Source organism: Lampetra fluviatilis, chromosome 60, assembly GCF_964198595.1.
Source record: "Lampetra fluviatilis chromosome 60, kcLamFluv1.1, whole genome shotgun sequence".
Taxonomy (NCBI): domain Eukaryota; kingdom Metazoa; phylum Chordata; class Hyperoartia; order Petromyzontiformes; family Petromyzontidae; genus Lampetra; species Lampetra fluviatilis.
The window spans coordinates 1652344-1672567 of record NC_136334.1 but is presented as its reverse complement, the minus strand read 5'-3'; the positions used below and the strand labels follow the sequence as shown (position 1 = coordinate 1672567).

The 20224-nt window shown below is 52.7% G+C and overlaps 1 protein-coding gene across 2 annotated transcripts in view; it reads left to right on the top strand.

Annotated features, from left to right (window-relative positions):
- The window catches only part of RGN (regucalcin), a 33114-nt gene extending 14921 nt beyond the window's left edge, over positions 1 to 18193 (top strand). For both annotated transcript variants that reach the window (XM_078881182.1, XM_078881181.1), the window contains exons 2-8: positions 3754 to 3840; positions 5251 to 5418; positions 6110 to 6295; positions 10038 to 10271; positions 12878 to 13009; positions 14594 to 14748; positions 17950 to 18193. In XM_078881182.1, the coding sequence (XP_078737308.1) occupies positions 5256 to 5418; positions 6110 to 6295; positions 10038 to 10271; positions 12878 to 13009; positions 14594 to 14748; positions 17950 to 18000 (921 nt within the window). In that variant the 5' untranslated portion in view covers positions 3754 to 3840; positions 5251 to 5255 and the 3' untranslated portion in view covers positions 18001 to 18193. The remainder of the gene's footprint in view (positions 1 to 3753; positions 3841 to 5250; positions 5419 to 6109; positions 6296 to 10037; positions 10272 to 12877; positions 13010 to 14593; positions 14749 to 17949) is intronic.
- The last annotated feature ends 2031 nt before the right edge of the window (positions 18194 to 20224 follow it).

Here is a 20224-nt window from a genome sequence, read left to right as displayed (position 1 = left end):
GTTGGCACAATCACGGACATACAACACTGGAGGGGGTATCGGCCCCCTCACCCGGCTAGCTGGGAATACACTTGCTAGCTATGCCTAACCTACCTCCTAGTCCTCCACTAACGGGCTAGGGGAGGCTATCTGGCCCGACACTGGTAAGTCGGGCTTACGGTACCCGGAGTCCCAGACCAGCTCTGATAAGAGCACCGCTCTGGCTCTCGGGACCACGCCGCTGGCTCGGTCCTGTGCAGCCCTGATAAGGGCGGCGATCCAGGGGAGTCCAGGGCTCTATCTGGACGATCTTCGGTCTTCACTGGTTTAGCTTAACATATTCTCCCCGAGCCCTCCGGCTCATCCCCTTTTATACCAAACCCCCCGCTGAGGGGTGGGGCCCCAGGGGATCCCAGCTCCGAGTCAGCCCCCCAGGCTGCCCGATGCGGACGTCGCTGGGAGCACCTGCCCGTGCACCGACATAGCCACGCCCACTGTGTTTCTTTCCCATCTGATCCCATTGTATACAGCCCCTCCGTAACACCCCTACACTTGGCAATAATTAACAGCAAAGCAGTTATAAGTGACTCACAGAATTGTGTGCAGCTGCGTCTACAGCACACGACTTCCCCGAAGGCTTCAGCGAGCACGATGCCGATCACACAACGCGGTGCGAATTAGACCCTCGATCGATGGCTGCGCCATCGCCGCGCACACGTCGAATAAAAAGCAAGGGACAACTTCTTACTTACTAACAACTCCTCTATCATTTTTCATTGCTGGAGGGGTTGCCCCCCCTACCTGAAAATCCTGGCTCCGCCTTTGGATTCAATGCTGCTCCTACTTCTGCGCCGCCCGCTTTCGCCAACGCGTGCCCGAACGGCGTGGTGAAGTATGGTCAAACGACCCCCACACCCCCCCCCCGTCCCCCCCGTCGAGACGCGTACGACGTGGGTGTGGGGGAGCGGGGCCCCCTTCTCGTCCGGATGAACACAAATGGCTCCATGCAAACCTACACTCGCCGCCGGGCTATTGATTTCACGACGCGTCCCTTCACCATAATCGTCCGGCACGGATCTCGCGGCGCCGTTTGCGAACGCTCGGCCCGTTGCTCTCCCCGCGAAGAAAAAAGCCGACGGACGAATGGGTTTCAGTTGGCTTTCGGCACGCCGAGTCGGCACTTTCACATTTTCCCGTGGGGGTTTTATTATTTTTTATTTTCTCACGTGAGTGGGCTGCCACAAAAAAATCGAATGTTAAGGTAAAACGAGTTTACCATTAACTCACCCCGTTTAATGATCGCAGTCCGATGATCGGTTTTGCCCGACTTGGAACCTTAAATTACGCCCGAATGGCAAAGAGGCAATCTCCTTGGCAGACTCTGAACTCGTGAATGACACTCCAAAAGCCTGCACGCCTTGGCACTTTTTTCGATCGTCGTCGTTTATATCCTTGTGCAGTCATCTGTTCATTGATGATTGGTTTAGAGCAGCAGTTGGAAAGCCTTTCGCGGGTGGCACAGGGTTTTGATGTTGTGCCGGGAATATCGACGTCACATTTCGGCGCAAAATAACACCGAGCACACAATGTGAAATGCGTGCGTGACGAACACAAAACGCCAATACACAACATGAAACACATGCCTTACCAACACACCAATACACAACATAAAGCTATTGCCTTACTAACACACCAATACACAACATAAAGCTATTGCCTTACTAACACATCAATACACAACATGAAGCTATTGCCTTCCTCATACAAAACACACCAATACACAACATGAAACGCATGCCTTACTCATACAAAACACACCGATACACAACACAAAGCTCTTGTCTTACTGACACAAAACACACTGATACACAACATGAAACGCTTGTGCGTTGCTGACACAATGATATCCCCAACACGTGCCTTAAATCCACCGTGTTGACTGGAGGGCGTGGACTTTTGACCTCTGCGGGTTGTGGCTTTGGTGAGCTGTGGAGCCAGTGGTCTGGACTGGGTGTGGGTCACCATCCCTGAGATGGTGACAGTGCCGGGTGGTTGAAGAACTCCCCTTACGTTCCACTTATTACCTGTCCTGGACTTAATGAAACGGTGAAGAAACGCTTTATTATTACCCATTCTGGACATACAACAGGAGGTGTGTTCAGATGTTCAACCACCAAATGTGATGCCTTATGCAAGGCATCAGGTTTGCATTAACCACACACACAAACATGCAAACACACGTGCTCTGATAATTAATTGTTGTGTGATCCAGTCCTCTTCCCGTGATGTATCCCAGTTTCATATTGTAGAGGTGGTAACCGTAGTTGGACCTGACATATGTACATGTTATCAGAGTTTCTTGGCATGTTCACCACATGTACTCTGTGTGTGGTTAACGCAGACTTGACTCCTTGCAAAAAAGTTTCTATTTGGTGTTAATAATGAATCATACAAAAAGCAACGTGTTTTTTTTCTGAAAAAATAAGAATAGGTTTGACTCTTTCTGGCAATAACACAGGAGTTGTGGTCATGTGTTCGAAATAACAAATAGATGCCTTTTGCAAGGCATTAACGACACTTGTGGAAAAAAACATGCTAACACACGTGCTCTGTGTTGTCTCTCTAGTAATTCCTGCAGTCACGAAAGCTCCAAATCTCTCATTGACATGCTAATTTCTCTACCCCCCCCCTCTCTCTCTGCCCCCCTCTCTCTATTTAAGGTCTCGACACAGAGGCGTTGTTTCTCTGTGTGCCTATGTGTGTGTGTCTCTCTCTGTCTCTGTGTGAGTCTCTCTCTGCTTGTGTGTCTGTCTGTGTGTCTTCGTGTCTGTGTTTTGTCTCTCTCTCAAATTTAGCAATCTTTGGAAGAACGTAATCAACCAGGTGGGGTGTTGACTGTTATGTTAGCCGACTCTCTGTGTTGTATTGCATTATATTTTCAAGTTTACTCGGTTTGTTTTCTCATTCATTCGTACCTGAAGACGATTGCTTGTGTTGCAATCGAAACGTCGTATGCTATTATTTAATTTACTTTCTTTCTACGTGACTTTACCGAAAGAACCAAAAAGTAATGCTCTGATCATTAAAGATGTCTGCATTGTCTTTGAAACTGATTGGCCTACACCAGAGATAGCAGCCTTCTTCATGGCCTCGTCTCACCACCAGTGGTAGACCAGAGAACGCCACGAAGCCACCAGCACAGACAATTGCACGTGTCAGAGCACTTATAGCTCGGGCCGAGCAGTTATATCCATGGGAACTTTCTGTCAGTGTCCAAAATGATTATAATGGGTTTGTACCCTTTCTGGCAATAAAACAGGAGTCGTGTTAAGATATTCAAACACCAAATGGAAATCTTTTGCACGGCATCAAGTCTGCATCGTCGTCACTGACGCGTCCATAACTCCAACGGGGTCCCCCGCTCCGTATGGACTACGTGGGTCAACGGAGCGACCGTCTTGAGTGGTCATCACTGGAGTGTCCATAACTCCAGCGGGGCCCCCCTCTAAATATGGAGTACGCTGGTCAACGGAGCGACCGTCTTGAGTGGTCATCACTGGCGCGTCCGTAACTCCAGTGGCCCCCCCCCCCCCCCACCGGCGCGCGAGCACGGGCGCGAGGGTTCCCAGAAAACATTAGCATGGGGGTGAAAGGTTGACACTGGGTGATTTAATAGCGTGCAGGGTAATGATTAATGTAATAATTAACTTAATTAATAATGGGAAGAGAGACTCCAGTATAAAATGGTTCACGTCTTGTTTCCTCTCTCCCCAGATTCTGCTGAAAACTTCCTTGGGTTTGAGTCGCCAGACCACCGCCGGGGCGTCCTGCGTTGCTGGCTCGCGCTCGTTATTGACCAAGGTGAGACCTCAATAAACTCGTTCACTTTCATTTTTTTACGTGGCCGTCGGTGGTGTGGCTCTTGAGTGTGCAGGAGGTGCAGCAACCGTGTGTGCAACGTCCCCCCCTCACCCACCGTGTGTGCGACGTCCCCCCCTCACCCACCGTGTGTGCGACGTCCCCTCCTCACTCACCCACTGAGTGTGCGACGTCCCCCCCTCACTCACCAACCGTGTGTGCGACGTCCCCCCCTCACTCACCAGCCGTGTGTGCGATGTCCCCCCCTCACTCACCAGTTGTGTGTGCGACGTCCCCCCCTCACTCACCCACCGTGTGTGCGACGTCCCCGCCCTCACTCACCAGCCGTGTGTGCGACGTCCCCTCCTCACTCACCAGCCGTGTGTGCGACGTCCCCTCCTCACTCACCAACCGTGTGTGCGACGTCCCCTCCTCACTCACCCACCGTGTGTGCGACGTCCCCCCCTCACTCACCAGCCGTGTGTGCGACGTCCCCCCCTCACTCACCCACCGTGTGTGCGACGTCCCCCCCTCACTCACCAGCCGTGTGTGCGACGTCCCCCCCTCACTCACCAACCGTGTGTGCGACGTCCCCTCCCCCCTCACTCACCAACCGTGTGTGCGACGTCCCCTCCTCACTCACCAGCCATGTGTGCGACGTCCCCTCCCCACTCACCAACCGTGTGTGCGACGTCCCCCCCTCACTCACCAGCCGTGTGTGCGACGTCCCCTCCTCACTCACCAGCCGTGTGTGCGACGTCCCCTCCTCACTCACCAACCGTGTGTGCGACGTCCCCTCCTCACTCACCCACCGTGTGTGCGACGTCCCCCCCTCACTCACCAGCCGTGTGTGCGACGTCCCCCCCTCACTCACCCACCGTGTGTGCGACGTCCCCCCCTCACTCACCAGCCGTGTGTGCGACGTCCCCCCCTCACTCACCAGTTGTGTGTGCGACGTCCCCCCCTCACTCACCCACCGTGTGTGCGACGTCCCCCCCTCACTCACCAGCCGTGTGTGCGACGTCCCCTCCTCACTCACCAGCCGTGTGTGCGACGTCCCCTCCTCACTCACCAACCGTGTGTGCGACGTCCCCTCCTCACTCACCCACCGTGTGTGCGACGTCCCCCCCTCACTCACCAGCCGTGTGTGCGACGTCCCCCCCTCACTCACCCACCGTGTGTGCGACGTCCCCCCCTCACTCACCAGCCGTGTGTGCGACGTCCCCCCCTCACTCACCAACCGTGTGTGCGACGTCCCCTCCCCCCTCACTCACCAACCGTGTGTGCGACGTCCCCTCCTCACTCACCAGCCATGTGTGCGACGTCCCCTCCCCACTCACCAACCGGGTGCGTGCGGCGTATTTAAAAGCTCACGTATTGATTCAAGGTGACCCCGTGGCGTGCGGTGCCCAGGCGGCATGTCGGGGGTGCAGGTGCAGAGCGTAGTGGGCGAGGCGTGCCGCGTGGGCGAGGGCCCCGTGTGGGAGGGTGCGGCGGGCACGCTGCTCTACGTGGACGTGCTGGCGCAGGACGTGTGCAGGTGGCACCCGCACACGGGCACCGTGGAGAAGGTGCACCTGGGTAGGCGGCTGAGTGCACGCTACATCGCATGCACGAACGCACGCATCCCGCACGCACGCACGCCTGTACATCTGTGCAGACACGCACACACGCCCGTATGTATACGTTTACGCACGTACCCACACACCTGTATTTGTACGCGCGCACACGCATACTGATTCGTGTACACACACATGCCGCTATGTGTTCGCTTACATTAAGAGATGTTCCAACTCACGCGTAACACCGTGGGTATTCTCAGCATCGCCAAAGGCAGACGTTTCTCCTGTAGACACAATGACATCACCGCAGGGCATTGTGGGTAATGTAGAGGGGTCTCCTGTAGTGACATTGACATCACCACAGGGCATTGTGGGTAATGTAGAGGGGTCTCCTGTAGAGACATTGACATCACCACAGGGCATTGTGGGTAATGTAGAGGGGTCTCCTGTAGACCGACAGCTCCATGAGCACTGGAAGGGGAGAGGCTACCGCTCGGTGTGCTCTCAGTCACCTACAAAGACAAAGATCCCCCGTATAACCTCGGGGCAAGTGCCGTTAGCGAGCACCTGTGAAGGCCGGCACGGGACATGCAGACGCACGCAGACGCGCAGGCACCGCACTACGCACGCACGGTGGGTTACATCCGCTCACCGCTGCTGTTGACGCTTCTCGTACCGCCGCCGTCCGCGCCGTTGCCGGCGCGTCGAAGACGAGACAGTGGGGTGCGCGGTGCCGCGGCGCGGCCGGGCGGGCTACGCGGTGGCGTGCGGCACCACGTTCGGCCTGCTGGACTGGGACGAGCAGCGCTTCACCCCGGTGGTAGCCGTCGACAAGGACCGCCCCAACAACCGCTTCAACGACGGCAAGGTGGACCCGGCGGGGCGCTTCTTTGCCGGTGAGAAGCGGGGCCGCTGAGCGCCCTTACACCCCCCTCCCGAGTTGAATCGCCATCATCGCCACCAGCGTCACATCATCATCATCGTCGTCACATCATCGTCGTCGTTGTCATCAAAGGTAATAAAATAAAATAAAACGTAATCTATGGGACCGATTTTTGCCAGTATTAAGAAACACGCCCTTTGGCGTTCTCTGGTCTGACACTGGTGAGACTGGGCCATGAAGAAGGCTGCTGTCTCTGGTGTAGGCCAATGAGTTTCAAAGACAATGCAGACATCATTAATGATGTGTGGTTAGTGCCTTGCAAAAGGTATCTATTTGTTATTTTGAACACATTAGCACAACTCCTGTTTAAAACCTATTGTTATTTTTTCAGAAAAAAACACGTTTTTTGTATGATTCATTATTAACACCAAATAGAAACCTTTTGTAAGGGATCAAGTCTGCGTTAACCACACACAGAGTACATGCGGTGAACATGCCAACAAACTCTGATAACATGTACATATGTCAGGTCCAACTACGGTTACCACCTCTACAATATGAAACTGGGATACATCACGGGAATAAGACTGTATCACACAACTAGGAGCGCAGAGAGCCACACACACCTCCGATTAGCTCGTTTGGGCTGCGTAACGGTGATAAAGAAGTCCAAAGTGCCTAATTGCATTGCCCCTCCCTAGGGATGCGAGGAGCTGGTGAGGGGCTCTCTGTGCTTTGTATGTTGTATGTATGTTGTATGTATGGTGTGTGTATGTTGTATGTATGTTGTATGTATGTTGTATGTATGTTGTATGCATGTTGTATGTATGTTGTATGTCCAGGGACTCCTCTACTTACGAACGAGTTAGGTTCCAGAGGTCCGTTCGTAAGTCGATTTGTTCGCGAGTCCAACTTTACTCCTGTCGATTCCAAACACGTTGTACGGCGTGTACACTCAACACGGGGAATGGCTTTAAAAGTAGCATGATGATCTGCAGACGTAGATGCCACTGGCTCTTCACATTCTGCAGATGTAGATGCCACTGGTTCTTCACGTTCTGTATATGTAGATGCCACTGGTTCTTCACGTTCTGCAGATGTAGATGCCACTGGTTCTTCACGTTCTGCAGATGTAGATGCCACTGGTTCTTCACGTTCTGCAGATGTAGATGCCACTGGTTCTTCACGTTCTGCAGATGTAGATGCCACTGGTTCTTCACGTTCTGCAGATGTAGAAGCCACTGGTTCTTCACGTTCTGTATATGTAGATGCCACTGGCTCTTCACGTTCTGCAGATGTAGATGCCACTGGTTCTTCACGTTCTGCAGATGTAGAAGCCACTGGTTCTTCACGTTCTGCAGATGTAGATGCCACTGGCTCTTCACGTTCTGCAGATGTAGGTGCCACTGGGTCTTCACGTTCTGCAGATGTAGATGCCACTGGCTCTTCACGTTCTGCAGATGTAGATGCCACTGGTTCTTCGCGTTCTGCAGATGTAGATGCCACTGGTTCTTCACGTTCTGTATATGTAGATGCCACTGGCTCTTCACGTTCTGCAGATGTAGATGCCACTGGTTCTTCACATTCTGCAGATGTAAATGCCACTGGTTCTTCACGTTCTGTATATGTAGATGCCACTGGCTCTTCAAGTTCTGCAGATGTAGATGCCACTGGTTCTTCACATTCTGCAGATGGAAATGCCACTGGTTCTTCACGTTCTGTAGATGTAGATGCCACTGGTTCTTCACGTTCTGCAGATGTAGATGCCACTGGTTCTTCACGTTCTATAGATGTAGAAGCCACTGGTTCTTCACGTTCTGCAGATGTAGATGCCACTGGCTCTTCACGTTCTGCAGATGTAGGTGCCACTGGGTCTTCACGTTCTGCAGATGTAGATGCCACTGGCTCTTCACGTTCTGCAGATGTAGATGCCACTGGTTCTTCACCTTCTGCAGATGTAGATGCCACTGGTTCTTCACCTTCTGCAGATGTAGATGCCACTGGTTCTTCACGTTCTGCAGATGTAGATGCCACAACCGCCATCTATTGCGCAGCGGTTGAACTTACAGCTGTCGGTCCGAACAGCGGTAACTGGACGTACAGACAGGTTTATTCGTATCTCTGAAAGTTGGTTAATAGAGGAGTCCCTGTATAACTCTTTGATTCTTTCGGTAAAGTCACGTATGTAGAAAAAAAAATCACGACGTTTCGAACGCAACACCAAAGAGTATGGATTCCTGCAGTCATGAAATCTTCAAATCGCGATTGAGTCCCTGTATGTTGTATGTATGTTGTATGTATGGGGAGCGGTAGTGTAGCAGTTAGCGCGCTGCGCTACGAACCTGGCGAACTGGGTTCGATTCCCGCTCAAGGCCGACACCAGTGACGATTATCTGAACCCATTCTGGGCCTGCCCTAGGTCGACTCAGCCTCAAATGAGTACCCGGTGCGGTGTGTAAACATCATCATTGGGGAGACAAAGGCGGCCGGGCGTGGTGTTGGCCACCCACCCCCTCATGTGCCGTGCCGGCCTTCATAGTTGCTCACGAACAGCACTTGCCCCAACAGTCTGTTGAGGCTATACGGGGGATCTTTGTCTCTCTTTGTATGTTGAACTTCTGCCATTTTGCAGCGGACATAGCCATCCGTGCTAATGAGAGGTGCGGGAAAGATGTGCACATTAAAGTAAAAGTGACTCGGCAGGGTCCGCGTGTGGTGGGTTAGAGTGTGGGTAACCCCCCCCCCCCTCCACGTCTTCCAAGAATTCTGTCTGGCGTGGAAAGCATTGGCCAGACGTTCCCCTCTAGAGCAGCGGTGGCCGACCGGCGTCTCCGGAGCCGCGTGTGGCTCTTTAAATCCTCCGCACGTGGCTCTATCCAAGGGGGATGACGAACACACGGTCACAGTCGTGGCAAAGAGAAAATGAATGTCTCCCGTGCTGTGCCGAAAACTGTCAATACATATGTTGAGGTGCAAATGACGACGCGGAGGCAGGTCTTCAGGTAAGGGCTTGCGCCGGTTTTTTATTAAGGGTTTAGATAACTCCCCAGGGGTAGGGCTCCTATACGACCCCGCACTATGTCTGTACCGAGCTCGGCTAGCTCCAGGGCTCTCTCCCTCGAGTCGGCTGGCTCTTCGACCGTTCTCTATCCCGGACTCCCACAGTGACCCCGCTTTCGTCACGGGGTCCCCCTTAAGTACCTCGAGGAGACATGACGTCATCGCCCCGCCCAGCGCGCATGACGTCACGTCCCATGACGTCATTGCACTGGACAGCGCGCATGACGTCACGTCCCAATATTCCTCCTCTACACACATATATACACTTGGCTCTTAACAGGTTGTCTGGCCAGCGTGGAAGAGTAGGCCAAAGTAACCTGCTAAGCGGGAGGTCCCTTTAGTGGAGGCATGTCCACCAGCAGTGACGTGAGGAAACAATTAAAACTAAACAATTTCTTTTATTTTACCAGTTAAGGCCCACTGAGCCATACAGCAGGCATCCTCAGGGTTGGGACTGAACCCACGACCTCCTGTATACCAGGCGAGATAGTTAACATCTCATAGCCACCGTGATGATGATGAGAGAGACAAGCAAACTCCAAATATACAGCAGGCGACATCGGGTCGGGGATCGAACCCACGATCTCCTGCATACCGGGCGAGGTAGTTAACGTCTTGCAGGGCTGCACCTTGATTTTGACTCTCGCTTTATCACCCCGGGCATCTCTCTTCCCCCCCACCCGCCTCCCGCAAAGGCACCATGGGCCACGAGACGGCACCGGCCGTGCTGGAGCGGAAGCAGGGCTCGCTCTACAGCCTGCACGCCGCGGGCAGCGACGGCAGCGACGCCACCGCCACGCGCCACTTCCGCGACGTCGACATCTCCAATGGCCTCGACTGGTCGCTCGACAACGCCACCTTCTTCTACATCGACAGCCTCGCCTACAGCGTGTTCGCCTTCAAGTACGACGTCACCACCGGCGCCCTCTGTGAGCCTCCCACGCGCATCCCCCCCCCCCCCGCGTGGCCCCCCCCGCCCACCCCTGACGGTTCCCGTTGCCACTGCCGGTTTTCCGGAGCCGGCCCGCGAGCGTGCGTGCGTGCGTGTGCCGGCTCCCTCGCGGATACGAGCCGGAGCCAAAACCGCGATGCTGCTGGCCTAAAAACCATTTCAATAATTTACTCGATTTTAATTGTACCAGGCGAGGCCCCACTGAGCTACGTGGCTCTTTCTCAGCAGCGAGCGGGCTACCGCAAGTGATAGCTCGGCGAAGTGGCTCATCACGTGGTATGAATGTACCGGATGCGTGATGAACTTCTTTCGCACCGTACGTAGCCAACCGTGCCAATCGCCGCCGAGTGGCGGACACCCGGAGTTTCAGGATCTCAATTAGCTAAGAGGATTTTTGCGTCTCATTGAGTTGTCGCACGGTTCCACAAAAGGACATTAAGTGAAAGAAAAAAGGAAAAAAGAAAGAAGAAAGGAAAAGGAATAAAAAAAGACAAAAGAAAGAAAAAAGAACGACAAGTGAAAGACATAAAAAAATCAAAAGCGCTCGGTGCAGATGCAAGCGCCACAATCCTCCATTCCTTTACCCGTCCGTCCGTTGGCTCGCCACGACGTTCGAGGCCTCCTTTTGTGAGACTCTCCCCCACCGGCGAGGCGTCCTTGATCTCCGTGGGCCCACGGTAATCGCTGCTGGCACCCCGGGGGGGGGTCGGGGGGTGAGCGGGAGGCGGGGGCTGCCCCAGAATGTCCTTTTTCTGCTCGTGGAGAACAACTCAAAAGGGGAGCCGTTAATCTATTTGTTTTTTTTTGTGAGCCGAGGGGCGTTGTTCGTAGATCCTTTTCATGGCCGACCCGCTGCTACCCGCAGGCGCCGTTCGTGGCGCTACGCAGAACGGCTTGGGGGCGACGGGCCTCAGAGTCCTGCCACCGCCCATTAATTTCCACGCGGGCTTTGGCCTCCTTCCTCTTCGTCTCTGTCGGTCTCTCTTCCATCCATTCCTGTCCGTGAACACCAGACGCAAGTGTGCGTGTTGTTAGTAGGGAGTCAATGCCCTCCGTATTGCTGCGCCCATTCATTATGGTCTGCGGTGTCTTGTCTGTCTGTCCTCCCATTCATCCGCGGACGCTCTGATTGGCCGGATGGGGATCTTGCTTTGATCTGCCAATCGCTACCGCTGTGTCCAATGTTACGTGCAGGAACGTTGCTCCGTTTCACTTCCAGCTTAGGGCCTCCATCTGCCTCCTGCTTCACTCAGCCACGCTCTGACTGAACACCAAAGAAAAAGATCCCCCGTGTAGCCTTAACAGGCTGAATGCCGGCCCACGCTCTCGGGGCAGCAGACGAGAATGAGGGACCTCCCACTGATTATAATCAGTGGGAGGTCAATAATTATTGTTTATTGTTTAATCGTAATGAGCAATTCAGCATTTTTATGCAGCGCCGTTTCTGCGAATTGCATCTCAATTGTAAGGCACAGAGTTTTAGGGGGATTTTTGTTCTGTGTGTGTCCCAGCAGACTGCAGGGCAGTGTACCGCTGTGTGTGTGTGTGTCCTGCTCTGTGTGTGTCTCAGCAGGGCGGTGTACCGCTGTGTGTGTGTGTGTGTCCCAGCAGGGCAGTGTACCGCTGTGTGTGTGTGTCCCAGCAGGGCGGTGTACCTCTGTGTGTGTATGTGTGTCCCAGCAGGGCAGTGTACCGCTGTGTGTGTGTCCCAGCAGGACGGTGTACCACTGTGTGTGTGTCCCAGCAGGGCGGTGTACCACTGTGTGTGTGTGTCCCAGCAGGGCAGTGTACTGCTGTATGTGTATGCCCCAGCAGGCTGCAGGGTGGTGTACCGCTGTGTGTGTGTACCACTGTGTGTGTGTGTACCGCTGTGTGTGTCCCAGCAGGGTGGTGTACCACTGTGTGTGTGTGTCCCAGCAGGGTAGTGTACCGCTGTGTGTGTGTGTGTCCCAGCAGGGCAGTGTACTGCTGTATGTGTATGCCCCAGCAGGCTGCAGGGTGGTGTACCGCTGTGTGTGTGTGTACCACTGTGTGTGTGTACCGCTGTGTGTGTGTCCCAGCAGGATGGTGTACCGCTGTGTGTGTGTACCGCTGTGTGTGTGTGTGTGTCCCAGCAGGCTGCAGGGTAGTGTACCGCTGTGTGTGTGTGTACCGCTGTGTGTGTGTGTCCCAGCGGATCGCAGGGTGGTGTACCGCTGTGTGTGTGTACCGCTGTGTGTGTGTCCCAGCAGGATGGTGTACCGCTGTGTGTGTGTACCGCTGTGTGTGTGTGTGTCCCAGCGAATCGCAGGGTGGTGTACCGCTGTGTGTGTGTACCGCTGTGTGTGTGTGTGTCCCAGCAGAGTAGTGTACCGCTGTGTGTGTGTACCGCTGTGTGTGTGTGTGTCCCAGCGGAGCGCAGGCTGTGTGTGTACCGCTGTGTGTGTGTGTGTCCCAGCAGAGTAGTGTACCGCTGTGTGTGTGTACCGCTGTGTGTGTGTCCCAGCGGAGCGCAGGCTGTGTGTGTACCGCTGTGTGTGTGTGTCCCAGCAGGGTAGTGTACCGCTGTGTGTGTGTGTACCGCTGTGTGTGTGTGTGTCCCAGCGGATCGCAGGGTGGTGTACCGCTTTGAGCCGGATGAGGCGATCCCCGATGGGCAGTGCCTGGATGCGGAGGGCCGCCTCTGGGTGGCCTGCTACAACGGGGGCCGCGTCATTCGCATCGATCCCGAAACCGGTCAGCGGCGTCGGTGTCACGATCGTGATCATCGGCAGCATTGACGTCATCAGCAGCATGACGTCACCAGCATCATCGTCATCAGCAGCATCGACGTCATCGGCATTGACGTCATCAGCATCATCGACGTCACCAGCATCATCGTCATCAGAAGCATCATCGTCATCACCAGTATTGACGTCATCACCAGCATGACGTCATCAGTATCATCGACGTCATCAGCATCATCGACGTCATCAGCAGCATCGACATTACCAGCATTGACGACCTCAGCGGCATTGACGTCACCAGCATTATCGACGTCACCAGCATCATCGTCGTCACCAGCATTGACGTCATCAGCATCATCGTCGTCATCAGCATCATCGTCGTCACCAGCATTGCCGTCATCAGCATCATCGTCGTCATCAGCATCATTGACATCACCAGCATTGCCGTCATCAGCATCATCGTCGTCATCAGCATCATCGTCGTCACCAGCATTGACGTCATCAGCATCATCGTTGTCACCAGCATCATCGTCGTCACCAGCATTGACGTCATCAGCATCATCGTCGTCATCAGCATCATCGTCGTCACCAGCATCATTGACATCACCAGCATCATCGACGTCACCAGCATCGCCAGCATGGTGATCGTAGAAATTCCGTCGTGCCTGGAGTCCTAGTCGTCGGAGTGATGGTCTTCAGCAGCGCCCACATCAGCATCATTGTCATCAGCATCATTGACATCATCGTCGTCATCGTTATCATCATGTTTCCTGCAGCAGCGCCATCACATCATCCTCAGCGTCATCGTCATTAGCATCCTCGTCAGTAACAACGTGGAAACGGCAAGCCTCCTATGGCCGCGTGTGGTGTGGATGTTGAAGTTATTCTGTCAATGATATTGATCATTCTAGATTTGATGCTGATATTGATCATGACTTGACGATGATGACAAAGATGATTCTGACATTGATGCTCATGGTAGTGACCTTGACACTGATCATAACTATGATTCTGCTGACCTTGACACTGGCGGTGGTGATGATGGCGAGGATGCTGATAATTCCGCTGATCTTGATGCTGGTTATGGTGGTGATTATGACGCTGCTTGTGATGATGATGACGATGTTATGCCGATCTTGACGCTCGTGCTGGTGGTGATGACAACGACGATGGTTCTGCTAACCTTGACACTGGTGGTGATGATGACGACGCTGGTGATGATGATGGTGATGATGACGACGCTGGTGATGATGATGATGGTGGTGATGATGATGATGACGATGATGGTGGTGATGATGATGGTGATGATGATGGTGATGATGATTGTGATGATGATGGTGATGATGATGGTGATGATGATGGTGATGATGATGATGGTGATGATGATGATGGTGGTGGTGATGATGGTGGAGATGATGATGGTGATGATGGTGGTGATGATGACGATGATGGTGGTGATGATGACGATGATGATGGTGGTGATGATGGTGGAGATGATGGTGATGATGATGATAATGATGGTGGTGATGGTGATGATGATGATGACGATGCTGATGATGACGATGCTGATGCTGTTGGTGGTGGCGGTGCACAGGCAAGCGCCTGCAGGTGGTGAAGCTGCCCGTGTCCAAGACGACCTCTTGCTGCTTCGGGGGCCCCGACTACTCGGAGCTCTTCGTCACGTCGGCCTGCGAGGGACTGGACGCCGCCGGGCTGGCGCGCGAGCCTCAGGCTGGGAACGTCTTCAAGGTGCCGCCGCTACCGCCACCGCTGTTGCTCTCTCTCTCGATGCCGTATGAACGTACCGGCGTGGGAAAATGTATAAATGCTTCATTATTTATTTCCCCATTCACAACCCCGGTTAGAAAATCGTGCGGATTGGTGGTGGTGGTAAATATATAAATGTGTGTCGTTAAACCCGCCACCGCCCGACACGGCCAACTAGTAAGGTTTGTCACGTAAACAGAACGTGGCCAATTCGTTACTAGTATAGCACTAGTGTATAGTAGTGTAGTGTATAGTAGTGTAGTGTATAGTGTAGTAGTGTATAGTAGTGTAGTGTATAGTAGTGTAGTGTATAGTGTAGTGTATAGTAGTGTCGTGTCTAGTGTAGCGTATAGTAGTGTATAGTTTAGTAGTGTATAGTGTAGTGTATAGTAGTGTAGTGTATAGTATAGTGTATAGTAGTGATGTATAGTAGCGTATAGTGTAGTGTATAGTAGTGTAGTGTATAGTAGTGTAGTGTATAGTGTAGTGTATAGTGGTGTAGTGTATAGTGGTGTAGTATATAGTGTAGTGTATAGTGTAGTGTATAGTGTAGTATACTAGTGAAGTACCGTTGATGACTCTTGGACACCATTGGTGAGGCACACGTATTTATTCCGTACAAGTAGTCACAACTGTGGACATACAATACTAGAGGGGGTATCGGCCCCCTCACCCGGCTAGCTGGGAATACACTGCTAGCTATCTCTGACCTACCTCCTAGTCCTCCACTAACGGGCTAGGGGAGGCTGTCTGGCCCGACACTGGTAAGTCGGGCTACGGTACCCGGAGTCCCAGAGCACTAGCTCTGGTTCTCGGGACCACGCCGCTGGCTCGGTCCTGCGCGGCCCTGACAAGGGCGGCGTCCCAGGGGAGTCCAGGGCTCTAGCTAGACGATCTTCGGTCTTCACTGGTTTAGCTTTAACATTCTGCCCCGAGCCCTCTGACACATCCCCCTTTATACTCCACCCCCGCTGAGGGGTGGGGCCCCGGGCTGCCTGGTGCGGACGTCGTTGAGAGCACCCCCCCGTGCACTCACGTAGCCCCGCCCACTGTATTTGTTTCCCATAAGCTGCCATGCATAACGGCTCTCTCTCTAACACCCCTACACTAGTACAGCACACCGGTGTGTCGGAGAGCAAAGCCACAACATTTACAATCTGAGTATGACGTTTCGCAGGTAATTACAACCAGCTTCATCAGGTGGACAGCCAGATTTGTGGAGAAATCCTCCTCCTGTTTCGTTCTTTAAATAGAGGCGTAGATGTGATTCTGTCGCCTGTGTATTATGGATGATATCGGTCGCGAACGCCTACGTGTTAAACTGGTGGTTGTGGTGGTGCAACTCAAAATCAGTTGTCGTGATGTCGGAGCGGTCCGGAGACGAAACGTTGATACGAGTGGTCTGTTGCCGTACAGCAGCACCCAGCCCTGATGGCGATTGGCTGGTTCCGTTATTCCAGAGGCAAGATTTGACTACTCGTGCCCTCGACTTGGTCTGACAGTTCCTCGATTCAACAAACCCAAATCAAGGGTCAAAGTTGACTTTTTTTAGCAAGCCACGGTAGACTGAATAAACCTTCGAATTGCGTCAAACTTGGCGACAGGGTCAATAAAAGACTGATAGACAGATTTCGTTTTAAAGCTTTCGTGACTGCAGGGATTCATATTCTTGGTTCTTTCGGTAAAGTCACGCAGAAGGGAAATAATAAAATGATAAAAATAGAACAATAAAATTCTCACGACGTTTCGATTGCAAGCAATCATCATCATCAACATCAGGTGTGATGATGATTGCTTGTGTTGTAATCGAACGTCGTGAGAATTGATTTTTATTATTTTATTATTGTATTATTTCCCTTCTACGTGACTTTACCGAAAGAACCAAGAACACTGATAGACAGATTTGCCGATTCAAATTTAAGATTTTTTACTGTTTTACGTGGACTGGTGTACCACCAATATGTCCATTTGCTACTTTTTTGTTTACCAGTTGAGGCCCCACCGAGCTATGTAGCTCTTTTTCAGAAGCGTCCTGGCTATCACAAATGACAGCTCAACGAAGTGGGCTTATCATCGTGCGAAAATGTATAAGCAGCCAAATACTCTAAACGCTGTGACGTTGATTCTAAATGTGGAGGGGAAAACCGGAAGGACCCGGATGAAAAATCCACGCGAACACGGGAAGAGAGAGACACACAAACTCCAAATATACAGCAGGCGGCGTCAGGGTCAGGATCGAACCCACGACTTCCTGTATACCTGGCGAGGTAGTTACATCTCCTAGCCACCGTGATGATGATGATGAGAGAGACGCAGACTCCACATATACAGCAGGCGTCTTCAGGGTCAGGATCGAACCTACGACCTCCTACATACCAGGCGAGGGAGTTAACATCTCATCGCCGTGTAAGCCCTCTCAATGTCCACAACACCCGACTTATCGGTTGCCTACGCAAGAGAGCCCCTCCGTCCTTGAGACCTCCGCGAGCCAAAGCGTCGGGGAAAACGTGGACCCGGGCGACGCCGACGACGATTCCGATCTATCCGTCGTCAAGTCACGACCAATCAGCTGACAATGTTGGAGGCATCCACCTTCCCACGGCCCTGCGTTGACACGACCAACCGCGCGGCCAAACGCGATCCGATTCCACCGCTCCGTCTCTGTCCGTGTGCGGCGGACGCCGTCTCTTCCGAGACCACGCCCGTCGGTGTGACCTCGACCGCTCGGCCAGCGTTCCTTCGGCACCTCTGCACTGCCCGTCATGTTTTTTTGTACCGTTGTTGTAACGTCCTGACCCCGTGCCCCTCACTGGACGACGTCTGTGAATAAAGAGCTGTGTGGCTCATCGGATTCCTCCTGCAGTATAAATACAACATTCTGATTCTAGAAGCCCACTTTGCTTAACGGTCGCTCCGATGTTCCCTCACATCCGTAACGCCGTCCAACGCATCCATGTCCTCTTTCCGCCTCTCGTCGCGATTCCAGTTATCCTTAGCGTGCATCTTTCCCCACTTCTTTGCGCACCGTTTCAGCACTTGTTCTTGCAAGACGGCTCGGATTGGTGGGGTAAGGGGGGGGGTCATCCAGCAGTGGATTGGTCGAAGTGATGATGACGATGATTATGTGGAGATGATTCATTTGTTTCGCCCCCCCCCCCCCCCCCCCCCGTGTTCTTTTTGCAGATCACCGGACTGGGTGTCAAAGGTCGCGCGCCCTTTGAGTACGCGGGTTGACACCCATCTCCTGGCATCTTGCGATGGGATGGCAGCAGCGATGATTCGCATGAATAATGATTATTTATGATTATAATAATGATAAACCTCGATCCGTGACGATTGTAGCACTACATATTCTAATTAGGATTAAAGCAATGATGGCTTACGATGATGACTGTTGTAATGATGTGTGATTTATATATACATACAATGGCGGGGAAGTAAAAATTTACGTTAAAAAATAGTTGTGTCCTTCGTGTCTAATGATGTGTTTATTGCAACCAGTTACAACCTTGCCCTACCCGGGCCGGTGAAGGAGAGAGCATAGAAGTACAGAACAATATTTGATTTGGCAGCAATGCCCTCTGCTCCGCACAACCTAGCTCTGAATGGTTCGTGTAGTTCGTGTTTATATTCGTGTGGTCGCAGGAAGTGGTAGTGCAGTGATTAGCGTGCTACGCTACGAACCCGCAAACCTGAGTTTGATTCCCGCTCACGGCCAAGGCCAGTGACGATTATCTGAACCGGTCTTGGACCTCCCCTAGGTCAACTCGACCTTAAATGAGAACCTGGTGTGGTGTGTAAACAATAGCATTGGAAGAGACAAAAACGAGTGGGAGTGGTACTGGCCACCCACCCCCTCGTGTGCCGTTCCAGCCTTCACGGGGGTTTGCTAACAACACTTGCCCCAACAGGCTGTGAAAGCCTTTACAGGGGATCTTTGGCTTTGTAGGTGACTGAGAGCACTGAGCGGTAGCCTCTCCCCTTCCAGTGCTCATGGAGCTGTCGGTCTACAGGAAACCTCTCTACATTACCCACAATGCCCTGTGGTGATGTCATTGTCACTACAGGTAACCCCTCTACATTACCCACGGTGCCCTGTGGTGATGTCATTGTCACTACAGGAGACCCCTCTACATTACCCACAATGCCCTGTGGTGATGTCATTGTCACTACAGGAGACTTCTCTACATTACCCACAATGCCTTGCGGTGATGTCATTATCACTACAGGAAACCCCTCTACCCACAATGCCCTGCGGTGATGTCATTGTCACTACAGGAAATCTCTCTACATTACCCACAATGCCCTGTGGTGATGTCATTGTCACTACAGGAGACTTCTCTACATTACCCACAATGCCTTGCGGTGATGTCATTATCACTACAGGAAACCCCTCTACCCACAATGCCCTGCGGTGATGTCATTGTCACTACAGGAAATCTCTCTACATTACCCACAGTGCCCTGCGGTGATGTCATTGTCACTACAAGAGACCCATCTACACTACCCACAATGCCCTGTGGTGATGTCATTGTCACTACAGGAGACCCCTCTACATTACCCACAATGCCCTGTGGTGATGTCATTGTCACTACAGGAGACTTCTACATTACCCACAATGTCTTGCGGTGATGTCATTATCACTACAGGAGACTCCGTTGCATTACCCACAATGCCCTGCGGTGATGTCATTATCACTACAGGAGACTCTGCTTTACCCACAATGCCCTGTGGTGATGGCATTGTCTTTACAGGAAACTCCGCTGCATTACCACTTCCGTCCGCGCCTCTTCCCCCCACTGCGCACTTGTCTCAGTCACAGTGTTGGTAAGCCCACGAGCCGACCCTGGCCAAAATGAGTAAAAATCAAACGTCGCTGGAGAGTTTCTTTGAAAAGGGGGAAAGACCCAATGATGACTCCCCCGGTCTGTGAAAAAATTGTCTTCCACGAAACCGGTCTCTGGTGCCATAAAGGTTGTGGACCGCTGTTCGAGATGACTCACGGTCGCACCACCACGACTGTAGAGTTTGTTACAATTTGTCCGTTTGCGCAGCAGCTATCACCTGCATCTACTGCCCACGGTTCGTGCAGTGGATGCGGTTGAGGGTCGACCCTTGATGAGCCAAAAATCGCATCCGCTGCACAAACCCCTGGCAGGTGGCGCGGACATCACAGGGCGGAGACTGATAAAGGGCCGCGGTCTGCGGCTACAGCGGAGGCGTGATGATGAACAACACTTCACTTGACACCCGTAGGCTTTAAAGAGTCATTAGAATCGTCGCGCAGAATGTAAATAACAACATACATCAGCCGACAGTGTGTGTCCTTTACATATCTCCGACTCGGCACACGTATGTTGAACTTCTTTCGTACCGTAGGTAGCCAACCGTGCTCATCGGAGGCGCAGTGTTGAGTCTATGGGCAGTGTTGAGTCTATGGGCAGTGTTGAGTCTATGG